At 36.3% G+C, this 24,857-nt stretch overlaps 1 protein-coding gene across 4 annotated transcripts in view; it reads left to right on the top strand.

Moving 5' to 3' along the window:
* The window catches only part of FNDC3A (fibronectin type III domain containing 3A), a 155,812-nt gene that overhangs the window by 44,682 nt on the left and 86,273 nt on the right, over positions 1-24,857 (top strand). For all 4 annotated transcript variants that reach the window (XM_059041671.2, XM_059041669.2, XM_059041673.2 and 1 more), the window contains one exon: positions 9,038-9,113. In XM_059041671.2, the coding sequence (XP_058897654.1) occupies positions 9,038-9,113 (76 nt within the window). The remainder of the gene's footprint in view (positions 1-9,037; positions 9,114-24,857) is intronic.

Here is a 24,857-nt window from a genome sequence, read left to right as displayed (position 1 = left end):
AACTATAACCACAAGACAGGTGAAGTGACTATATTATACACTAATATAATGATAGCTAGTAACAAAAAATGTTACCAGAGACAAAGAAGGACATTTTACAATGATAGAAGGGTCAATCTGCACCTAACAACAGAGCCCCAAAATACCTGAAGTAAAAATTGACAGAATTGAGGAAATAGACAACTGAACAATAATAGTTGGGACTTCAGTACCCCATTTTCAATAATAAATAGAACAACTAGGCAGAAGATAAATAAGGAAACAGAAGACATGAACAACACTGTAAACCTACCAGATCTAACAAACATCTATACAACACTCGACCCAACAGCATATACAGTCTTAAGTGCATATGGATCATTGTCCACAATAGATTATAGTTTAGGCCTTTAAATCTCACTAAATTCTAAAAGACAGAAATAATACAAAGTATATTCTCCAAACACAATGAAATAAAATTAGAGATCAATTTCAACAAAGGAAATTTAGGAAATTCACAAATATGTAGGAATTTAATAGTACATTCCTGAGCTATGAAACTCGTAGAATAAGGCAAAGGGGTAAATCGTCATGATCTTGAATTAGACAGTGGTTTTCTGGCTATGTTACCAGTAACACAAGTAAGAGAAAAATATGAAATATAGTATACTTCACCAAAATTGAAAAATCTTATATTTCAAGGGACACTATCAAGAAACTGAAAAGGTAGCCCACAAAATAGGAGAAAATATTTGCAAATCATATATCTGATAAGGGGCTTATATTCAGAATATGTACAGAAGTCTTATAACTCAACAATGAAAAGGTGAATACCCAATTCAAAAGTGGGCAAAGGTTGTAAATAGTAATTTTTTCAAAGAAGTTATGTACATGGCAAATAAGTACATGAAAAGTTGTTCAACATCATTAATCTTTAGAAAAATGCAAGTGAAAACCACAACAAGATACCACTTCACACCCACTAAAATGGCTAGAATCAAAAAGTCAAATAATAGCAAATGTTAACAAGGATATGGAAAAATTGGAACCTTCATACACTGCTGGTGGGAATGTTAACTGGTGAATACACTTTGAAAACCTTCTGGCAGTTCCTCAAACAATTAAACATGCAGTTATCATATGACCCAGCAATTCTACTGCTAGGTTTTTACTCAAGAGAAATGAAAACATATGTGCATATAAAAATGTGTACAGCTTTATTTATTAATAGCCAAAAGGCGGTGACAATTCAAATGTCCGTCAACAAATGAATAGATAAACAAAATGTGATATATCCAATACAGTGGAATGTTACTCTGTCATAAACTGGAATGAAGTACTTCAGTATATGCTACAACTTGGATGAACCTCAAAAACTTAATGCTAAGTTAAAGAAGCCAGTTAAAGAAGTCTACAAAACTTTCTATGAGGTGATGAAAATGTTCTAAAATTTACTTTGGTGATGGTTGTACAGATCTGTGTTTATACTAGAAACCACTGAATTGTACTGTTTAAAGGGTAAATTTATAGTGTATGGATTACATCTCATTAAAAAATATCTTAAAACCCATCTCCATATTTTAGATGTGTTTATATATTATAAATGTGATTGCTGGTAGTCTAGAAATAAATTATTGTTATAAGACTTGTCAGTCTGATAAATTGGCTAAATTTATACAGTCAATTTCAGAATTAAAACATTTCTAAATATATGATGATAAATTGTTTACATAGTGACACTGTCTACTTCCTTGCATATTTATCTGCATATAGTATTTATAAGCTATAAATATACTGACATGCTCCAAGATCAGAGACCTAAAATAAATCAAATTTCTAAAACTGTGGCTTTAAAATGAAATGTATTTGGAAGCAGCATACTATTAAAATTCCAACTTGTTGACTGACATTGTATGATCCAGAAGCAGTTGCTACCACAGCTCTTTGTTGATTTAGTTGTTACGGTGACCTCATAAATTCCTGTTCAACAGGAAGCTTATTATTATACATTGGCTAATTTGATTGGAAACAAGGTTTGAGGTAGGTATTGATGAATATACTGATAATCGATAGTACCTTTAACATCCCACCTCTATTTGTGTTTTCACCCAAGATAGCTATAAAATGCTCTAAGATTCGACTTTGAATGGAGTTTTAAAGGTTGACTTATTAAGCGAAGGACAATCTGAGGGCCAGTTTGACGATAAAGATTCCCTCAGTATTTGGTGAATGCAACACATTGGAATACTTGGAAAAGAAACTGTTGACTCTTACAGCAGACTTTGGTAGCTGTAGTAGCAGTAATTGAATGAGGAAATTAAAGAGGATGCGAGAAAGAATAAGTGCTAAGATTTTGGAAGTGGCTTTACTTAAGCATGTTTATGACTGAACGTATCACTTATATGTGGAATCTAAAGTACAACACAAACGAATGTATCTACAAAACTGAAACAGACTTACAGATACAGAGAACAGACTTGTGGTTGCCAAGGGGGAAGAAGGGTGGGGGAGGGAAGGATTGGGATTAACTGATGCAAACTAGTATGGATAGGATGGATAAAAAATAAGGTCCTATAGTACAGCACAGGGAACTATATTTAATATCTTATGATAAACCATAATGGAAAAGAATATGAAAAAATATGTATAACTGAGTCATTTTGCTATACAGCAGAAATTAACACAACATTGTAAATCAACTATACTTCAATAAAATTTAAAAAACAAAAAAACTATTAGAACATCAGTATTTTAAATGGGTAAATTATATATACATGAAGCTATTAATTATATATAAATGAAGCTATTTTAGCTTGTTGCTTACATTTATTGCTAAGATGTGTATTTTAACATTTTACCATAAAGTTAAAATTTATGGAGTTTTATTATTTATTTTGCTATTTTATTTTTATTTATTTATTTTATTTTGCTATTTTATATATATTTTTTAACATCTTTATTGGAGTATAATTGCTTTACAGTGGTGTGTTAGTTTCTGCTTTAAAACAAAGTGAATCAGCTATAGATATATATATATCCCCATATCTCTTCCCTCTTTCATCTCCCTCCCTCCTACCCTCCCTATCCCACCCCTCTAGGTGGTCACAAACCACTGAGCTGATCTCCTTATGCTATGTGGCTGCTTCCCACTAGCTATCGATTTTACATTTGGTAGTGTATATATGTCCATGCCACTCTCTTACTTTGTCCCAGTTTACCCATCCCCCCCGCCATGTCCTCAAGTCCATTCTCTAGTAGGTCTGCATCTTTATTCCTGTCCTGCCCCTAGTTTCTTCATGACACTTTTTTTTTTAAGATTCCATATATATGTGTTAGCATACAGTATTTGTTTTTCTATTTCTGACTTCCTTCACTGTGTATGACAGACTCTAGGTCCATCCACCTCACTACAGATAACTCAATTTCGTTTCTTTTTATGGCTGAGTAATATTCCATTGTATACATGCACCACATCTTCTTTATCCATTCATCTGTCTATGGACACTTAGGTTGCTTCCATGTCCTGACTATTGTAAATAGAGCTGCAGTGAACATGACTCTTTTTGAATTATGTTTTTCTCAGGATATATGCCCAGTAGTGGGATTGCTGGGTCATATGGTAGTTCTATTTTTAGTTTTTTTGTTTGTTTTGTGGTACGTGGGCCTGTCACTGCTGTGGCCTCTCCCGTTGCGGAGCACAGGCCTCCAGACGCGCAGGCTCAGTGACCATGGCTCACGGGCCTAGCTGCTCTGCAGCATGTGGGATCTTCTGGACCGCGGCACGAACCTGTGTCCCCTGCATTGGCAGGCAGACTCTCAACCACTGTGCCACCAGGGAAGCCCTATTTTTAGCTTTTTAAGGAACCTCCATGCTGTTCTCCATAGTGGCTGTATTAATTTACGTTCCCACCAACAGTGCAAGAAGGTTCCCTTTTCTCCACACCCTCTCCAGCATTTATTGTTTGTAGATTTTTTGATGATGGCCATTCTGACTGGTGTGAGGTGATACCTCATTGTAGTTTTCATTTGCATTTCTCTAATGATTAATGATGTTAGGCATTCTTTCATGTGTTTGTTGGCAATCTGTATATCTTCTTTGGAGAAATGTCTATTTAGGTCTTCTGCCCATTTTTGGATTGGGTTTGTTTTTTTGATATTGAGCTGCATGAGCTGCTTGTAAATTTTGGAGATTAATCCTGTGTCAGTTGCTTCATCTGCAGATATTTTCTCCCATTCTGAGGGTTGTCTTTTTGTCTTGTTTATGGTTTCCTTTGCTGTGCAAAAGCTTTTAGGTTTCATTAGGTCCCATTTGTTTCTTTTTGTTTTTATTTCCATTACTCTAGGACATGAGTGAAAAAGGATCTTGCTGTGATTGATGTCATAGAGTGTTCTGCCTATGTTTTCCTCTAAGAGTTTTACAGTGTCTGGCCTTACATTTAGGTCTTTAATCCATTTTAAGTTTATTTTTGTGTATGGTTTTAGGGAGTGTTCTAATTTCATTCTTTTACATGTAGCTGTCCAATTTTCCCAGCACCACTTATTGAAGAGGCTGTCTTTTCTACATTGTATATTCTTGCCTCCTTTATAAAAAATAAGGTGACCATGTGTGCATGGGTTTATCTCTGGGCTTTCTATCCTGTTCTATTGATCTATATTTCTATTTTTGTGCCAGTACCATTACTGTCTTGATTACTGTAGCATTGTAGTATAGTCTGAAATCAGGGAGCCTGATTCCTCCATCTCTGATTTTCTTTCTCAAGATTGCTTTGGCTATTCGGGGTCTTTTGTGTTTCCATACAAATTGTGAAAATGTTTGTTCTAGTTCTGTGAAAAATGCCATTGGTAGTTTGATAGGGATTGCATTGAATATGTAGATTGCTTTGGGTAGTAGAGTCATTTTCACAATGTTGATTATTCCAGTCCAAGTTTAAACTAGTTTAAACTTTAGTTATGCCATACTTCTTCCCATTTTCAAATTGTCCGTGATCAATTTACAGACCTTCTAGAGAATGGACTTGAGGATATGGGGAGGGGGAAGGGTAAGCTGGGACAAAGTGAGAGAGTGGCATGGACATATATACACTACCAAACGTAAAATAGATAGCTAGTGGGAAGCAGCCGCATAGCACAGGGAGATCAGCTCGGTGCTTTGTGACCACCTAGAGGGGTGGGATAGGAAGGGTGGGAGGGAGGGAGACGCAAGAGGGAAGAGATATGGGGACATATGTTTATGTATAACTGATTCACTTTGATATAAAGCAGAAACTAACACACCATTGTGAAGCAATTATACTCCAATAAAGATGTTCTAAAAAAAAATTATCCGTGATCTCTTTCACCCCCATGACTTCATACATGCTATGTGTGCTCTCTCCTGGAATGTTCTCTCCCCATCTTTAGCTTGTTAATTCTTGGTTGTCCCTCTGAACATTATGTAGCTATCATCTCCTCCAGGAATCTTCCTTCATCATTGTGGGCTGAGTGGAACCTATAGTACATTGTTCATATCTCTGTTACACCTCTTATTACACTGTACAGTTAATTGGCTGAGTACTTGCCTGTTTCCCTCACAAGACTGTGTATTCCTTGAGGCCTTGGACTGTGATTTATTCTTCTTCTTGATGTCCATAGTGCATGTAAGAGTAGGTGCCACACAGTGGGTGTTTAATAAATGATTTTTAGATAAATGAATAAATTTAACGTCCTACCATTTCCCTGAACATCTTATTATAATTTAAAAGAGTTTATCCTTTTTTACTTAATATCAGGATATATCGGTTGTATGTGTACCATGTTTGGTTTTCTTAGTTTTATTTCTTTTTCTCAACTTTGTAGTGAATGAATTCAATACAGGGATTATTAGTATTTTATAGAATTCCATAGTACAACCAGTACTGATAGAGGATCATAATTAAAAGAGGTAACATACATGTAAAGCAGACAGCATAGTGTGATACAGCACTACTTTGGGTCTTGAACCCCATTAAGAATTTAGTGAAATCTAATGAAAATAGTGAACCCTTCTGTAGAAAATTGTAATATCTACAGAGAATTTCATATATAATTCTGTATGGTTCACAAACCCTTTGAATAGATATCTATTGCCCCCAGGTTAAGAACTCCTGTGCTTTAACCCAGTGCTAGCCTCAGGTATCATCCTTCAGTTAATTCACTACCTCTACTAAGTTTAACACTAATAAGGAAAGGAATGGAAGAAACATAATGGGTTAAAAAAATTTTTAAAGAACCATGGATTTGTTTGAGATTGATAAAAAAATATATTGGAAATAAAAACAAACTGAAAATCCTCCAGCCCACTTTCAAAATTGTAAGTTTTCTTTAAAACAACTGTTGGATCACAGAGGGAATGAAGAAGTAAATGGCAGAAAATCTAAAAAACAATAGTGAAAATATTCTCTATGGTTAAACTGAGTAAAATTCATGGTTTTAAGTGCATATATTACTGAAGAAAAAATAAAATAGAGTATTCAACTGAAAAAGAAAAACAACATGGTAAGCCTAAGGAAAACAGAAGAAAGGAAATAATAAAAGTTGAAAATAGAAATTAATGCATTAAAAGAAGCCTACTTAGATGACTGTTGTAACCTCCTGATGAAGAGTTCTTCCTATATCCGGTTGCTACACTGCAGCCAGGGCGATCCACCATAGCATTACCTGCTTACGTAACTCTTCCTTGCCCTTAGAATGGCTCACAAGGCCCTTCTTAACCCAACTCCTGTCTACCATTCCCCATATTTCTAACTTTTTTCCTGCATCATTTCCCCAACCCTTATGTCCGTCTGCCCCATTCTCCAACCATATGGAACTACAGAACTTCTTTTTGTGCATTGAATTTGATAAACTATTGATGACGTTTCCTTTCCTGGAGCTTTTCATTTGTTCTTCTCTGTACCTTAAGGCCTTCCCACTCTTCTTGCCTAGCTAGTTCCTTCTCAGTCTTCAGGACTCAGCTTAACTTTTATATTCTCTAGAAAGCCATTAAATACACAAACACACAGACACGTGCATATACATGTATACACACACATGCTCAGGTAACAGACTAATTTAAGTACTTGGTCCTGTGTGCTCTGATAGTGCTTAACTTCTATCATAGCACTTATCACCAGTCAATGTCAAAGAAATGTTTGAAGAAGAGTAGTAATCGAGGTACACCAGCAGAAAACATATTTCTAAGGTTACAGTGTTTAAAATGATTAAAATAAAAACATATTTCCAAAGCTACTTTTGCCAAAGTAGATAATGTTATGGATAAGATGGGCCAGAAGAGTATATTGTGTGCTAAAGGAGATATCTTAAATTTAGCAAATTGTATTGGTTAGCTCTCTAAGGAAAAATAATATTTTTGGATCTCCAGATAAATTTGAGGTGCATTAAAAACTAAATATAAGCAATTAAATTATATAAAACTAGAAGAAAAGAAAAACTAGCATTTTTATCAAACCTATAGGTCAGCGTTGTCCAATGGAAATATAATGCCAATCACATAAGTAATTTAAAAAATTTTAGTAGCCATTAAAAAGTAAAAACAGGAAAAATTAATTGTAATAATTTTTTATTAACGCAACATGTCCAGAATATTATTTCAATATGTAATCAATATAAAAATTAACAAGATATTTAACATGGTTGGGTTCTTTTGTACTAAGTGTTTGAAATCCAGTGTGTATTTTACACCTATGGCACATCTCCATATAGACAAAGACAAGCCACAATTCAAGTGCTTGATAGCCAGCCACAAGTTAAATTTAGAAGCAATAGAAGGTGTCGCAAAGGAAAAAATAGGTAACATTGGCTACAGGAAAATAAACGATTAAAAAATTTGAGAAGACAAAACGGGAAAATATTTGCAGCATAACATAGTATATTATTATTATTACTAACATTATTATTCAGAGAATTCATATGAATTGCTAAGAACATTTAAGACCCCAAAAGATAACGTAAGATGACAGACAGCCAGTTTACAAAAGAGTCAGTAGCAAATGTAAAGATAGAATTTAACCTCATTAATAATCAAAAAAGTACAAATTAAACGATAGTAATATACTGTTTTCATCTATCAAGGTAGCAAAGATTTTAAAACTAATTTTTAGGGGTGCAGAGAATGTGGTTAAATGGCGTTCTCATAGACTGAGGAGGAATGTGAATTCGTAAAACCCTTTTAAAAAGTAGTTTAGCAACAGATATGGGAATTCTGTTTCTGGGAATATATCATAAGGAAACAATACTAATTATAGAGATGGGAAAACTACATACCAAAATGCTCACTACCTAAATTCTTTAATTAAGAGAATGGTTAAGTAGTTTATGGTATAAACATTCGATGACATACTTTGAATAATAACATGGAAAAGTCTTTTTTTAATATTAAACCAAAAGAAGACACAGAATTGGAGGTCTTATTTTTCCCCCTTATATTTAAGGGGGGAAATTAAACCTATGCATAGAGAACAAGACTAAGAAATTTATCAAATGCTAACAATGTTTATTAGGATGGAGGGACTTCAGTTTTTTTTCCAGTTTTTTGTTTTTCTGTTTTTCAGATGTCATAAGATTAGTGTGTATTACCTATAAAATAAAAAGAAAACTACTCAAAATTATGGGATTAATTTAACATTTTAAAATATATTGTTAATTGAGATGTCATACTAATTCAGGGGTGCCATCTTATTCTCTGCCTATCAATTTATACTTTATTTTTAGAAAAACACAATACTTTACAATTGGTGAAGTAGGCATAGATGATCCAAATATTCGGTAGTTTGACTCCATCTTTGTTTCAGAGTGAAATCTATTGACTTTCCAATAAAATTGTGCCACTGTCTTTTATTCCCTTACTTTTGGCTTGAGTCTGACCTCCAGAAAAATGAAGTAATTAATACTTTTCAACAAATGTGTAATCCCCATTTTCCTTCCCAGTTCCATATGATTTTAAATAGCTCACATCTACTCTCTTACTAGCAACATTTAGTATCTTGATATACTGATTTACTCTGTTGCTCTTTTGATTAATACTTCTTCCCCTCATTTTAAGGTTATCCTGGTACAAGTTAACCCAGGGGAAGCATTTACAATAAGAAGAGAAGATGGACAGTTTCAGTGCATTACAGGTAAGAATGGTTATTGTCATTTGAGACAAGACTAAAATTTATGATACATAAAAGTGTATGTGCTTGTAGTTTCTTCCTTTCTTTCTCACTACCACCACAACAAGGCACAAACTCTGAATACTTTATGGCTTAACTATTACAGTAGCATCCTAATTAGTCTCTTTGCCCTGGTTTTTTTTTTTTTTTTTTTTTTTTTTTTTTTTTTTTTTGCTGTATGCGGGCCTCTCACTGTTGTGGCCTCTCCCGTTGTGGAGCACAGGCTCTGGACGCGCAGGCCCAGCGGCCATGGCTTACGGGCCCAGCCACTCCACGGCACATGGGATCTTCCCAGACTGGGGCATGAACCCGTGTCCCCTTCATTGGCAGGCGGACTCTCAACCACTGTGCCACCAGCGAAGCCCTGCCCTGGTTTCTTGATTAATCCTACTATAATGTCACTCCCCTGCTCAGAAATCTTCAGTGAATCCAATTCAGGTTCCTTAGTCTTTCTGAAAGATCATTTCATCTTTCTTGCTTGCTTCCCACTTTCCTTTCAATACTGTTTCCCTTCAGTCTTGCTAAGTTGGTTTATTTACTGTCTCTGAACCTTTCTTGTATTTCCTGTATTCGTCTTCTTATCTAGAATTTACCCATATCACCACTACCCCCAGCCTATCCAAATGCTTCCAGACTGAGCTCAGATCTTATCTTTAAAAGGTTTTTTAATAAAGTCTTTAGTAAGCATCCCTTCCACACTACTTACAAGCCAACACCCCCCCCCCACACACACACACACATTTGTGCCAAACAAAAATGTCTCCAGATATCACTAAATGTTCCCTGGGAGGCAAAATCACCCCTAGTTGAGAACCACCACTCTTTGTGAAGATGAGAGCAGTTAAAAAGTCACTAGCTTTGGAATTAGAGAACCTGGTTTTAAACCCCAACTCTGCCACTTAACTGGCTGTATGAACTTTTGCATGTTATTTAACCTCTATCAGCACATATCTCAGTAAAATTCCTATCCCTGTGCATAATAACACACCTCATAGGATAATTGTGAGGGTTGACTAATATGTTTATAAAGCACTCTAAACCAGACCTGGCACATATAAGGCACTGAGTAAGTGGTGATGGTGGGTACTGTAACGGTATTTAATAGAAAGTGACCCCATCTCCTGTGAAAGCCCAAAACACCAATTATTGTGCCATTCATTTAGCAAGAATGTACTTTCTTGTAACATTTCTTCCAGTGAGTATTTTGAAAAGCCATTTAAATTTTGTATGTTTAACTTGGAATGTTTATTCAGGCTCTCCAACTAAGTTTTAATAAGGACTTTATGGGCAGATACCATTTCTTACATTCCTTTGTATTCCCTTCAGTTCTTGGCCTTCCACATATTGGGTACCTATCTAATAGTTATTACTTTCATTTGAAAAGAGCACGTTAGAAGTGGGGGGACCGTATGCTTTATCATCCAAACCAGGATACTTTAAGAGTGAAAGTGGACCCTAGCAATTACTCCACAACAATTAGTGTCAGCCAAGATTGTCCCAGGCAAACCAGGACTTATGGTACCTCCCCCGCATTTAACCTGGGCTGTCAAGTCAATGCAAGCAAAGGAGAAATAGATCTAACTCTTTCTAGAGAAGCAGTTAGCTCAATAATTACAATTAAAACTTTTAACCTGCCATTTAAACCTTACATGTCTTAGAGTTAGCACTTTCTCTAAGTGAATTTAAATCTTTTGAGTGGCAGTTATTTGGTAACTTCACAAATAGGAATGGTCCACATATTATGAGCTTAAAAGAAACCAGGTAGTAGAATTTATAAGCAGTATAATAAACTTCGCCTATCTTTACTTGTCAATTAGGTTTTCATAAAAATAACTTCATTTTTATACTGGGTACCTCTTAGAATGTAAGTTTTTAGTAGAGCACACACCTTAGGTTTATCTGTACATCTCTTTTCAAATTGTTTTCAATAAATATTGTTTATGATGGAAGAATTTTAACTAATATAACTGGTCTTTTCAAACACATCTGCAAATGAGGGTACTGATTACTGTTTTAGTGTGACTTAAAATGCAAAAACTGATCATTGCAATTGGATAACCAGACTTTGAATTTTAAATAACTTATATTTTAAAAGTCAATTTGTAACTGTAATTTGTAAACCCCTTCCCTCATAAAATCAATTGATTTTTTTATGTGGCACTTACCCCTTCAATCAGAACCAAAAAAGCCTGTCTAGTTTATAATGTGCCTGTAGTGCTAACAGTATCCTAATAATAGGAATTGACTATCATGTGAAGGATTTTTAGGTAGGGACACATTTCTTTGCTTCAGGAGAAAACGGAGACTCTTCTCTGTGTACATCAGCTTATAAGAGTGGAGACTTTGTTTTAAAATTACTACTGAGCAGAGTTTTAAAAACACAGGAAAGTTTAGCAGGAACCATACAGAAAGTAAAAGTCTCTCCCTTCTTTATGTTTTTGTTTGTCCAAAATTGAAAGATGGGATATAGATTAAAGGTAGTAGTGAACAAGAGACTAGGTTGAAGTCTTGTGAAGACCAGCATGCCCTCAGTCCAAGCAAGAGAAGACAGGACGAGAAAAGGCTAAGGACTGCTGGGGCTCATCCTCTCCTCCCTTTTTTTGCTCTTTGCCATCTCTATTTCTATCACATGTCAGTCATCTTCTTGACCTAGTTCTTGAGCTAGGTAAAAAGTAAGAGTATAGATAGAAGTGGACACAATATATGAAAAAGAGAAAGAGAAAGTGTTAAGGGAGGAAAATCATGTGCCAATGAAACTGACAGAAAAATAGGGTTCCTAAGGCCATCAAGTTAGGAAAGTTTTTCTTTTCACAGCCACCATACTAAGAAAACCTCCGTAGTAAAACCTAAAGAATTGAGATAAATCCAGTGTAAATTAATAAGCATTTGAATTAAAGACTGTGCTTTTTAAAGTAGTTTTATTACCTATCAAGAATTTATAGAAACCAAAACTAAGTTAAAGAATCACAGGGAACATTAGAGATCTAAATAATTCCCCTATTTTCTTGGAGGTTCAGAATTTGTGAGTTACAGCTAGTTATGGGCAGAGCTCAATATAGTACCTTTTTCCTACTATATAGCGTACTGCTTAGATAGATAAAACTGCTAATATTTTTTTCATGAATTTACAAAGTCTCTGCTGAGGTATACTGTACCAGCTGCAAGGGATTCAGAGAAGACTATGACACAGTTCCTGCCATTCAGGAACACAGTGTGGTAGGGGAAAGGGAGGAGAATTAACAATTGTACAATATAAAAAGAATCATTAGAAATATGCATAGGGTGTTGTGGGAGCATAGGAGGGGAGTAATCACAGAGTGATTATGTCAGGGAAAAAACCCTTCAAAGAAAAAGTGACACGTCCTTGTCTTTCAGGAAAATAGCAGTTGGCCAAATGGACAAAAGGGTCTCAAGAAAGTGTTTTAGGCAGAGGGAACAGCGTACAATAGCAACAGAGGGAAAGAACAACTTGATTTATTTGAATAACTGCAAAGAGATTGGAATAGCTAAAAACAAAGCAAAACAAAAAGTTGTATAAAGGGGATATGGACAGAGATGAATCTGAAAATATAGTCACCTCTTAATGGCTTGACTGCCATACTAAGAACTTTATTATAAAGGTGAGGAAGAGCCATCGAAGGAGATTATACAGTAGAGTTAACATCCAGTTCACAGTTTGGAAGGATCAGTTAAGTCTTCCTTTTTTGTTACCATGTGCTCACCTGTTAATCTAAAAATCTCCCTACTTCAAACATCTAGAAATGTTCAATAAAATGTAACAAATATTCTTTTAAATGCATTGCATAGCTTCTCTCTCTTGCCTCCACCCCTGAAAAAGAAGAAAAGAAAAGAAAAGAAATTGTTATGGGCCAGAAACAAGGACTTTTCAATATTTGTTTTTTAAAATATGTTTCATATTTATAATGAAAATAATATACTTTGTTTATTTAATGTGATCATTTTTTATTGTTCCATACCATTCTTTCTGAGTCTAATACAGGATCTGATGTCTGTCTTAACTTACCTTTTGCCTTATTTCATGTCCTTTTAGACAATGCACAACTCTTACATATATAAAACTGTAGCTCCCTGCCTTTTACCACCTTTCAGTTTGCCATTCTGCTCATTGGTTAGGTTTATTTATACTACCTGATTCTAACCTATACCTCATTTTTGCCATCTTAAGCCACTGTTAATGGGTTTTAGCACAAATAACCTCATTACTTTTGAAACTGAAGTACTATCTTGAATCTCTCTTTTTTTTTTCTATTAAAAGTTATTTTGAAACATCTAACAACTTGATGTTTTTTGGATTTTTTTTTTAGTGATTGGATTGATAGCATGTCAACAAAATTTTTTTTTGTATAATGACAGATACTATGGAAATTCATTTTTGCTTGGTAATTGTTCATAGGAATGTAAAAATTTATTATGTGAATAAATCTTAAGGTTTAGTATTAATAGATCTTTGTAACAAGTGCTGAAGACTGCCCTTCTTAGTTTTGTTTTGTGGGGAGGTACACAGAATAGAGAATTAACCGAAGTTTCTGAATTTGGCTTACTGGTGATGTCCTAGAAGCACATTTTGTAGAGAGTATGTGGTGAACTCTTAAGATCTCGGTAGTAGAGCTGGCTTTCCTGGCAATAAATTGGGTACCCATCCTTCAGACATTATCTGTTCTGTGAAGTGTTTGCAGACAAGATCTTTCTTCAGTTTCTCTCCTCTTCTACCCTTGGATACACATACAGAAATCATTGAAGGCAGAAATTGTTTGATGTGTTTGTAAACCTCCTGTCTTGCATAGCGCCCAGTGCATAGAGAATGCTCAGTAAATGTTTAATTAAGTTGAATGAGAAAGAGAAAAAACTAACCTTTCTTGAGCATCTCCATGTGCCAAGCAAATGGAGTCTATATAGACAAACAATTTTATCTAAAAATCCTCCTTATTGAAAGGCAGGTATGGCTTTCTTTTTTTTCCCTTCTTTTCTTCCATGACATCTCAAAATGAATAAATAGGACTAAATAATAAGAATTTATTAATTAAATATCTAGTGGTTTTGCATTGTTATGGGACTTATACTGTGGTATGATTCCATGCTGTCCGTGCAAGATACAAAGTTATCTTTAAAAAAAAGAAAAATGGGGCTTCCCTGGTGGCGCAGTGGTTGAGAGTCCGCCTGCCAATGCAGGGGACACAGGTTTGTGCCCCAGTCTGGGAAGATCCCACATGCCGCGGAGAGGCTGGGCCCGTGAGCCATGGCCGCTGAGCCTGCGTGTCCAGAGCCTGTGCTCCACAACGGGAGAGGCCACAACAGTGAGAGGCCTGCATACCAAAAAAACAAAAAAAAAGAATATATAAACCAGCTATGCTTGAATAGTTTTTATATGCCCTGACCCCTTAGAATGATATACTTTAGGAGAGAAAGATATTGATGAATGTTCAATTTTGTTAACCTAATAAGGCAGTAGTTAAGCAAATGCTACCTGGGTTGAGTTTCAGCTCTGCTGCTTATTATTACATCAGTTAGATTACATTAAGCAATTTAGTGATTATTTTTACATCCTGTCTTATACTTGTTTGTGTAAAGAGAGAGAGAGTTTGTGTGTGAAAGAGTCTATCCATCACAGAGGATTTGGAATGTAATTAGTCGTAGAGATTATTATTACACCATACCTTTTTGACATATTGTTTATATCTGTGGAATCATAAAACCCAAAAAGCTACATCAGATATATAAACCCTAATTATGTTGATCATGGATTAACCAGATCTACATTTTGATGATTTGTTTTGCAACGTTGCTTCCACAGTTGCATTTCAGCACGAATGAGGACCTCATATTCTTCATCCATTCCTTCATTCATTCAGTATTCAGTAAGAGACAAAAGTTGAATAAGCAAGCACTCTTTATTTCCTCAAGGTTATTTGACAGATTTTCTCATATATCTTTATGGGAACATAAAATAAAATTTCGTCCCTGGCCCACTGCCAGTCTAAAGCTTTGTCTTATATTATCCAGGACTTCATCTTTTTTTTTTTTATAGATCTTTATTGGAGTATAATTGCTTCACAATACCGTGTTAGTTTCTGTTGTACACTAAAGTGAATCAGCCATATGCGTACATATGTCCCCATATCCCCTCCCATCCTCCCTATCCCACCTCTCTAGGTCATTGCAAAGCACTGAGCTGATCTCCCTGTGCTGTGCGGCTGCGTCCCACTAGCTATCTGTTTTACATTTGGTAGTGTATATATGTCCATGCCACTCTTTCACTTCACCCCAGCTTACCCTTCCCCCTCCCCATGTCCTCAAGTCCATTCTCTGTGTCTACATGTTTATTCCTGCCCTGCAACTGGGTTCATCAGTACCATTTTTTTTCTTAGATTCCATATCACTAATATTAGAGAAACGCAAATCAAAAGTACAATGAGATATTACCTCACGCCTGTCAGAATGGACATTATCAAAAAATCTAGAAACAATAAATGCTGGAAAGGGTGTAGTGAAAAGGGAACCCTCCTGCACTGTTGGTGGGAATGTAAATTGATACAGCTGCTAGGGAAAACAGTATGGAGGTTCCCTAAAAAACTAAAAATAGAACTACCATACGACCCAGCAATCCCACTACTGGGCATATACCCTGAGAAAGCCGTAATTCAAAAGGAGTCCTGTACCACAATGTTCATTGCAGCACTATTTACAATAGCCAGGACATGGGACCAACCTAAATGTCCATCAACAGATGAATGGATAAAGAAGATATGACACATAAAAAGAAATGAAATTGAGTTATTTGTAGTGAGGTGAATGGACCTAGAGTCTGTCATACACAGTGAAGTAAGTCAGAAAGAGGACTTCGTTCTTTAGGGCTCTCTTTCTGTACACTTTTAATCAATAGCTTTGACAAAAATAAATGACACATTTATAAAATTACCAGGTATCAGACAGTTACCAAGGACAACTAATAACATTAAGTAAATGGCAAGCTCAAGAAAATCAGAATATATTGAAATGATAGGTCAAAACTAATAGGATAAAATTTAACAGGAATAATACAGTTATACATTTTGATTTAAAAAATTAATTGCACTGGTACCATATAGATGATGTGTATCAGCCACTGGGTGGCTTATAAACAACAGAAATACATTTCTCACAGTTCTGGAGGCTGGCAATCCAAGATCAGGGTGCCAGCATGGTCAGGTTCTGGTGAGAGCCTTCTTCCCAGTTGCAGACTGCTGACTCTCACTGTAATCTTACATGGTGGAAGGGACAAAGGAGCTCTCTGGGTTCTCTTTTATAAGAGCACTAGTCCCAGTCATGAGGGCTCCACCCTCATGTCCTCATCACCTCCCCAAAACCCCACCTCTTAATACCATCACATTGGGGTTAGGGTTTCAATAAAGGAATTTTGGGGGAGACACAGACATTCAATCTATGGCAGCATTACACTGGTGGGAGTTGGGGGGGGTGAGCTGCAGTGCCCCAGAGTAGGATGTCAGAGCGGGAGGAGTTCATCACATAGGACAACAGCCTAGTGTAGAGAGTCAGAGCCCAAACAGAGTAAGTAGGAAATTCACATAGCAAGGTGGCCTGCTGTATGGACTCAGAGCCTAAACAGGCTGAGAAGGGTGTCCTCAAGAAGGGGTGGCCTGGTGTGGATCGGAGCCCAAGCAGAGTAAGGAGGTATTCCACATGGTGGGGTGAGGGGTAGAATGGCCTGGTGTGGGAAGTCAGATCCCAGATGTGGTGAGAAGAGACTATACACAAAACTGGAGTGGGTAGCCCAGCACAGGGCATTAGAGCTTGTGTGTGAATGACCACACGGAGCCAAGGAAAGAACATTCACGTGGGAGTGGGGGTTAGGGGGCAGGAAACTCAACATGGGAAGTCAGAGCCTGAGTGACTTTCTGGGATGACAATATTGAATATCCCTTCTTTCTGGGATAACATCTTGAACTTTCCTTGCCCCAGACCTAGAATCAGAAATGTATGATTTTTCTAGTTCAATTGCCACAGGATTCATTCTAGTTTCCTCCCTTTCCACATCTTTAACTCCTTTTCTGCTGTATAAGTCTTATCCCAGAAAGAAAGAAGTGCTGAAAAACGGATGGAGACATGTCAAAAGAATGTAGTAGACAGCTTGAAGGAACTTCCATTAGCAAAATCAGGCACAATTTGAGCATCAGAATAATGATAGATATGGATTAAAGCCCACTGAATAAAATAAAATAGTGAGTTCACACAAATATAAATAAATAAATGAATAAATTGCAAGTTGATGAAAAATGGACTTTTACATAGTTTCAAACTATGTCCCCACAAAATACTTACTGATTAAAGGCAAAAAAAAAAAAAAAAAAAAGTAACTTTACAGTGGAGAAACCTGGCAGGCACCATCTTGATCAGGTGATCAAATTGTATGTCATCAGTAATGTCAGAAATCAAAATTGTGTGCTACTTGATATAATGCATTAAGAGGAACAGAGTGTCACTTCTGTGATATTTCTGCCAAAAATGCATGATCTGAATCTAAACTCAAGGAAATAGTAGACAAACTCAAATCTAGAGACATTCTACAAAATAACTAGCCTTTAATCTTCAAAAGTCAAGATCATGAAAGTCAAGGAAAGGCCGAGGAACTGTTCAGAATGATAGACTAAAGAGACATCCTAACTAGTTGCAGTATGTGATTCCGAACTAGACCCTTTGTCTGGAAAGCACATTATTAGGACAATTGGTGAATCTTGGGTGGGGTTTGAAATTAGGTGGTGTATTAGTTTCTTAGGGCTTCCATAACAAAGCACCACAAACTGGGTGGCTTAAAACAGAAATTTAATCTCTCACAGTTCTGGAGGCTGGAAGTCCAAGATCAACATGTCAGTAGGATTGGTTCCTTCTGTGGGAGACTTTATGTCTTTTTCCTAGCTGCTAGTGATGGCCAGCAATCCTTGGGGTTTCTTGGTTTGTAGATGCATCACTCCAGTCTCTGCCTCCATCTTCACATGGTATTCTCCCTGTGTCTCTGTGTCTTCACATGGCTCTCTTCTTAAAAGGATTCCATATTGGATTAGTACCACACTCTACTCCAGCATGACCTCATCTTAACTAATTATATCTGCAGTGACCCTATTCCCAAATAAAGTCACACTCTGAAGTAATGGTACTTAAGCATATCTTTTGGTGGGGGGGGACACAGTTTTACCCATAACAGGTAGTAACAAGGTATCAATGTTAATTTCCTGGTTTCGATGGTTGTGTGGTTATATCGGAGAATACATACTAAATGCATACTAAAGTATTCCATGGGTGATGAGTCATCATGTCAGCATCTTACTTTCAAATGGTTTAGGGAAGAAAGTTCTTGGTGCCAGCTGGACATGCAGCTTTTTTTGTAAATTTGTGATTATTTCAAATTTTTTAAATATTACTTTAAGAAAATGATATTGGGTATCTTATAGAATCTTTGGGAGTATTAGAGAACCATACTCAAGGCTAAGCTTAAGGAACAATGCCCCAAAACCATGCTATAGTACTAGTTTGATTAAGAAATCATCGTGAATGCCACGATTGTACCCATGCCCTTTCTCCACTAAGAATTCAAGGTCACTTGCTTCCAGCACAGATACCACTTCTGGAACAGGAATCTTGTAGCACCCACCACTGCCTCCTATGTTATCAGCACCTATAGGAGAAATTTTCTTCACCTCACACCAAGGTGACTCCTCCAACACACAAAAGGACTTTAGATCGTATGCATCAAAATGAATGACAGTGTCCACTATAGTGCAGAAGAGGAGGACTTAACTTTATGACTAGAACTTGCTTATTTTATTTATTTATTTTTTTAACATCTTTATTTGAGTATAACTTTTACAATAGTGTGTTAGTTTCTCCTTTACAACAAAATGAATCAGTTATACATATACATATGTTCCCATATCTCTTCCCTCTTGCGTCACCCTCCCTCCCACCCTCCCTATCCCACCTCTCTAGGTGGTCACAAAGCACAGAGGTGAACTCCCTGTGCTATGCGGCAGCTTCCCGCTAGCTATCTAATTTACATTTGGTAGTGTGTATATGTCCCTGCCACTCTCTCACATCGTCACAGCTTACCCTTCCCCCTCCTCAAGTCCATGCTCTAGTAGAACTAGAGCTACATGTGAGTCACTTATTGAATCTCACTTACAAAAGTAAAAACAAACAAAATCTTGAACTGCAAAAATAGAAATGTATGTTCAAAACAGATGGTGTACTGTGGTTAGATGGTATCCTTTTAACACGTTTGAAACAGGTGAGAGAGAGTTACAGCGAAACAAATTTCGACTCACAGGGAAAAACTGTCCAACAATTATGGCTGTATAAAAATTGAGTCGTTGCTTGATTATACCAGAGTCTCATCATTATGTATGCTTATGTACTGGTTAGATGATATTATAAAAAGTAATTCTTGCATAGTGAAAGAATTTTGGTTGTACAAGTTCCAGCATTCATTCTATCTAAAGATTCTTTGATTCCAAAATAATCTTTTAATTAAACTGAGATCTCCTTATTTTTGGAAGTGAGTACTCTGAATGTGAGTCTTAAATTTAACAAGTATATCTGTGCGCTGGCACACTTTATAGAGTAATCGAGCTAGTGAATAGTTATTGCTCCTAATAGACCTATAAATAGCATGCCAACTAGCTAATTTACTAGTCCGAATTCCTAATGAAATAAACACTTGTGAGAGAAGCTTCCACTAAACTTCAAATCTTATAGGGACAGAAACAGTGATGCTGTCTTTAGCTTGGTACATAAAACCTTACTTGACAAAAATGGTCAAGGAATATTAGCTTCCTTCTATTTTGTTCCCTTAACAAGAAAAATTGTCCTTTGTTTTCTTTGATTCTCTGTGCTAAAATAATGCCTTTTGCTTAGTAGGCTTGCTGTCTATATTTATTAAAATTAACTGCTAAAATATCTTAAAATATATTGGTATACTTGTTCACCTTGGTAACCACTATATACTGAAAATATACTTTTATACTTAGGGGTATTTTAGTGCCTTAGAGTCTTCAGTATGAGCACCAATTAAGATTGTAGGGTAACATAGAAATTTTAATTTAAAAATGTAAAAATATAAATGTAGTGAGCCATAGATAATGCCCAGATATTAATCATTTAGCTAAATCCTGGATTTCTGCCTATTTTCTTATGATTTGACTCTCACATGTAGAAAAATTGTCAAAGTGAATTCAGGTTTGTTGAAAGCTATTAACCTTTGCTTTCTCATAGCTCACCTTATTTAGGGAAGTCAGGAACCTAACTGACAATTCCAGAGTGTGTTATTTCTGAGCCCCTTCACCCACTAGAGATAGTATGCCATCAGTACTACTTCTAAATCTTCCTGCCTGCCTTTTTGCTTCCAGATGGCTCTGACCAGCTTCTGAGTAGTTACTCATGTTTATTTCACTACTGTTACTGTTGGTGTCACTTTCCAGTCTGCCAGTGGGAGGTTATTGGGCCCTTGTTGCTTCTTCTGTCACCTCATTCAAAGAGTGACCAGCACTGTTGCTCCTGGGGCAGTTATTGTCAGCACCTCTGTTCCTATTTTTCTTCTCTTTACTGCTGCTGCTCTTTATTACTGCTTTTCCACTCTCACCTTATCTCCTCATACACCTGATCCAGACTCTTCGTGCCATTATAGGAGTTTTTGAAGTTAAGGGAATGTTTGTCCCCACTAGTAAGTACCACTCTGTCCTTCTCTGTGTGTTTGGGGATCATGGTGAGTATAAACACACATGTCTAGCCTCCCTCCTGCAATTGGTCTGCTCTTTCATATTTGCCATCTCCTTTGCAGAGCATTTTATTAGCAAGTCTCCTCCTAAACTGAGCCAGATGACCTTTGAGGTCCTTAATAAAACAATATTTTGTTAAATACTTACAAGCTCTGTATCCCATTTATCCCAACTCTGTTACTTCAGAGTGAATTCTCTGCACTGCAAAAGTTGGAGCTCCCGGCCTTTGCCCTTCTCTGTGTTCTAGTCTGAATCCTTATGCTCATCAGATATAATCACATCCCTTTTGTCTTTATAGTTTTACCTTTGCTAGTAATATCTCATAAATGAAATCATACAACATGTAGAATTTTATTTCTGGCTTCTTTCACTTAGTACAACAAGTTTGAGATCTGTCCCTGTTGTGCATGTATCAATAGTTTGCTCATTTTTATTGCTGAGTTGTATTACATTGCATGGATACCCCTATCTTGTTTATTTACTCGTTGAGGGGCATTTGAGTTGTTTCCAGATTTTGGTTAACATAAATAAAATGGTTGCAAATGTTTGTGTAAAAAAAATAAGCCTTTTCTCCCAGGTTGTCTTTGTTGGGGATGGGAAAGGAAGATGGAGTTTTCATGCAAGTAGGACTCCTAGTGACCTTCTCTGATATCCTGGAATACCTGAGACATGTATACAAACTGTGCCTCAGGCCCCATGAATCTTGTTAGATATGTCAGACCTTTGATATTAAAAATACCTCTGAAATTTATTAGAGGTTAAATGTCTGTTGTTTTATATATCATGGTCACTACACTTTTTGCTATAGTTACTATAACTAGCAGTATGAAATATAACTTTTCTTCCTAAATTCACAACAATATTGTCTACTGTTATTTAAAGAAATAACAAAATATGTGAATTAATTAATGGTGCATTTTTAAAGGTAGAAGTCTGGGAGTAGGTCAGCCTGGGTTTTAGGATCAGTGTGTGGGAGTTGAAGGAAAACAGATTTAGCTCAGTATGAGGAACAACTTTGTAATAAACAGAGCTGTCAGAGACTCAGGAGCAATCAGTTTCCCATCCACCTTTGTAGTTGGTAATGCGTATACTGACTCTTCACTTGATGGTGGCATTAGGAGGTTTAATTTCAAAATAGATCATGGATGGTTGGAGTTGATGCCTTTTAATAAGGTTCTTCACGAGTCTAAAATGTTATGATTCTGGGCTTCCCTGGTGGCGCAGTGGTTGAGAATCCGCCTGCCGATGCAGGGGACACGGGTTCATGCCCCGGTCCGGGACGATCCCACATGCCACGGAGCGGCTGGGCCCGTGAGCCATGGCCACTGAGCCTGCACGTCCAGAGCCTGTGCTCCACAACGGGAGAGGCCACAACAGTGAGAGGCCCACATACCGAAAAAAATAAATAAATAAATAAAGTTATGATTCTATATCCTTGGGTATATTACTTAAATTCTGGCCATTATTTTGCACATAAATGAGGATGGGCTAGTTTGAATTAGATTCAACAGTTTTCTACCAGCTCTCAAGTTTTTAGGTATTCATAACTATGCTAATATCTTATGCCATATCTTAAATTTATTTTAATGATAAGTGTATCAGTATTCCAAGAATTTTTTATAAGACCACTGATTATCTTTGATTAATGACTTTTCTTTACTACAGACCTGACTGAACTTAATGAAGTTCTTTACAGTCTACGGAAATTATAAGTAACTTAAGTCCAAATCATATGTAGTAGATTCTCATTCCCATATGATTAGCCATTATTTACTTTTTTCATAATTTAACAGACTAAACCATGGAGAAGTTATATCCTTTATACATTACTTAGAAAATCTTAACTACACTTAGAAAATTCTCTAAAAGCATAGGTAACAATTTTTCATACTGGTGGAAATCACACCATTATATTAAAAAGTTTTTGCCCTTTACATTTTCTCCTTCTAAGATGAAAACATCAGTTCCAGTAGAGAGAGACTCAAAATACTTGTTTTGAAACATTAATGAGCCTTGTTTGTGAAAATGAACCATAATAGATCATCCATTCATAAATTCAGCCCATTTTAGGTTACGTGAATGACTGTGACTCATCCTGAGTACATTGTGTAATGGTCCCAGGTTGTCCCTAAATGCAATTAAATGTTACTTTTCAAGAGAAACTATTTTATATATGACTTAGTTAAGAGAAAATTGCAATGTTTATGCTAAAAAGGAAAATGTAGGCAAATTAAGTTATCTTCAATTCTTTATGTTCCTAATAAATAAAATATCACTGTTAAAGATCTCTTGGAAATAGGAAATCTAAACCAGATTAGTGAGTTCTGTTAAAATAAGTGATAAAATCTCAATTTAAAAAAATTTTAGTGAGTGCTGATGGCAAAAGGAAAGTGAGACCCAGAAATATAATTGTGTAAAGTAGTCAGCAAGGAAATGAAGATCTTAGTCCTACAGCCACAAGAAGCTGATTCTGCCAAAACAACATGAGGTTAGATGGAAGAGGACTCCAGCCTCCAAATGAGAACACATCCTAGCCAATGCTTTGATTTTCACTTTGTGAGACTCAGTAGAGAACGCAGTCCATACTATGACTGGACTTACAAACTACAGAACTGTGAGCTAATAAATGGGTGTTTTTTTAAAACCACTAAGTTTATGCTAATGTTACACAGCAATAGAAAACTAAGACAATTATAATATGAACTTTTTTCTCTCGTGCGTTATGTTCAAAGGTGCATTAGTACTTGTATGGAGTTCTTTGCCCCATAGGCAGTAAAAGGACCCAGGTTACTTCTATGTTGATCTGCCATCCCTAGGATCTGCACATCATATTCATGTGCATGATCCAAGATGGCTCACCACCATGCTGCGTCCCAGACAGAATGGAAAAGAGGAAGAGACCTTCATATAAGACATGCCTTGTTTCTTTAAGGACACACTCTGGAGATTGTAAAGCTCAATTCTCATCACATTCTCTTTGACCATAGCTTAGTTGACCACTTCTAGCTAGATAAGAGAGCTAAAAATTGCCTTTGGTTGGGCTGACCATGGATTCCAGCTAACATTCAGGGGATTATGACTGTGGAAAAAGGGAAGAACAAATACTAGAAGCTAACTAATAGATGCCACAGACTATTTTTAAAAACAATAATAATAATTGAAAATCTTGAAAGACCCTCCAAAAGTAATTATAGTGTTTACTTATGGGGTGGTGATGCATCACATGGGGAACAGGGATGGAGTGAAAGTTTTTCCTCTCTACCTTTTTATACTTTTTTCATTTTTGAATCTTGTAAATGTATTTCCTATTAAAAATAACGTTTTAGCGAATTCCCTGCCAGTCCAGTGGTTAGGACTCTGTGCTCCACTGCAGTGGGCATGGGTTTGAACCATGGTCAGGGAACTAAGATCCCACAAGCCACGCTGTGCAGTCAAAAAAAAACCAAACCATTTAAAATAAATAAAATAAGGGCTGTATATAAGAAACTTCCACCTCCCCCCTTTCTTTTTACCCCAAAGATACTTGTCTGCCTTTCCTCAGACACATTCACCTGTTCCTTTAGGATTAGTATTTCTCCATTCTTCGTCTTTGTCCCTCTTGAGATTTTTGTCATTTGGAGTTTAGTCAGTGAGCTCAGCCCAAAGGAGGCCATGTATACAAATATGTATACATATATGTATACATATATACATATATGTATACATATGGATATGTATACATATGTATACATATATCCATACATATACATATAATGGATTAAGTATATTAGGTATCCTTACGTGTTTGATACGTTCTGATATATTTCACAATTATTAATAGAAAAAGGGCCTCCACTTTTGTTGTCATTGCATATGCACAATATTTTAACTACTTTTTAGACCAGGGGTCCCCAACCCCGGGGCTGCAGACTGGTACCAGTCCACA

Source organism: Kogia breviceps, chromosome 16 (genome assembly GCF_026419965.1).
Source record: "Kogia breviceps isolate mKogBre1 chromosome 16, mKogBre1 haplotype 1, whole genome shotgun sequence".
Taxonomy (NCBI): domain Eukaryota; kingdom Metazoa; phylum Chordata; class Mammalia; order Artiodactyla; family Physeteridae; genus Kogia; species Kogia breviceps.
This window is presented reverse-complemented; position numbering and strand designations above follow the sequence as displayed.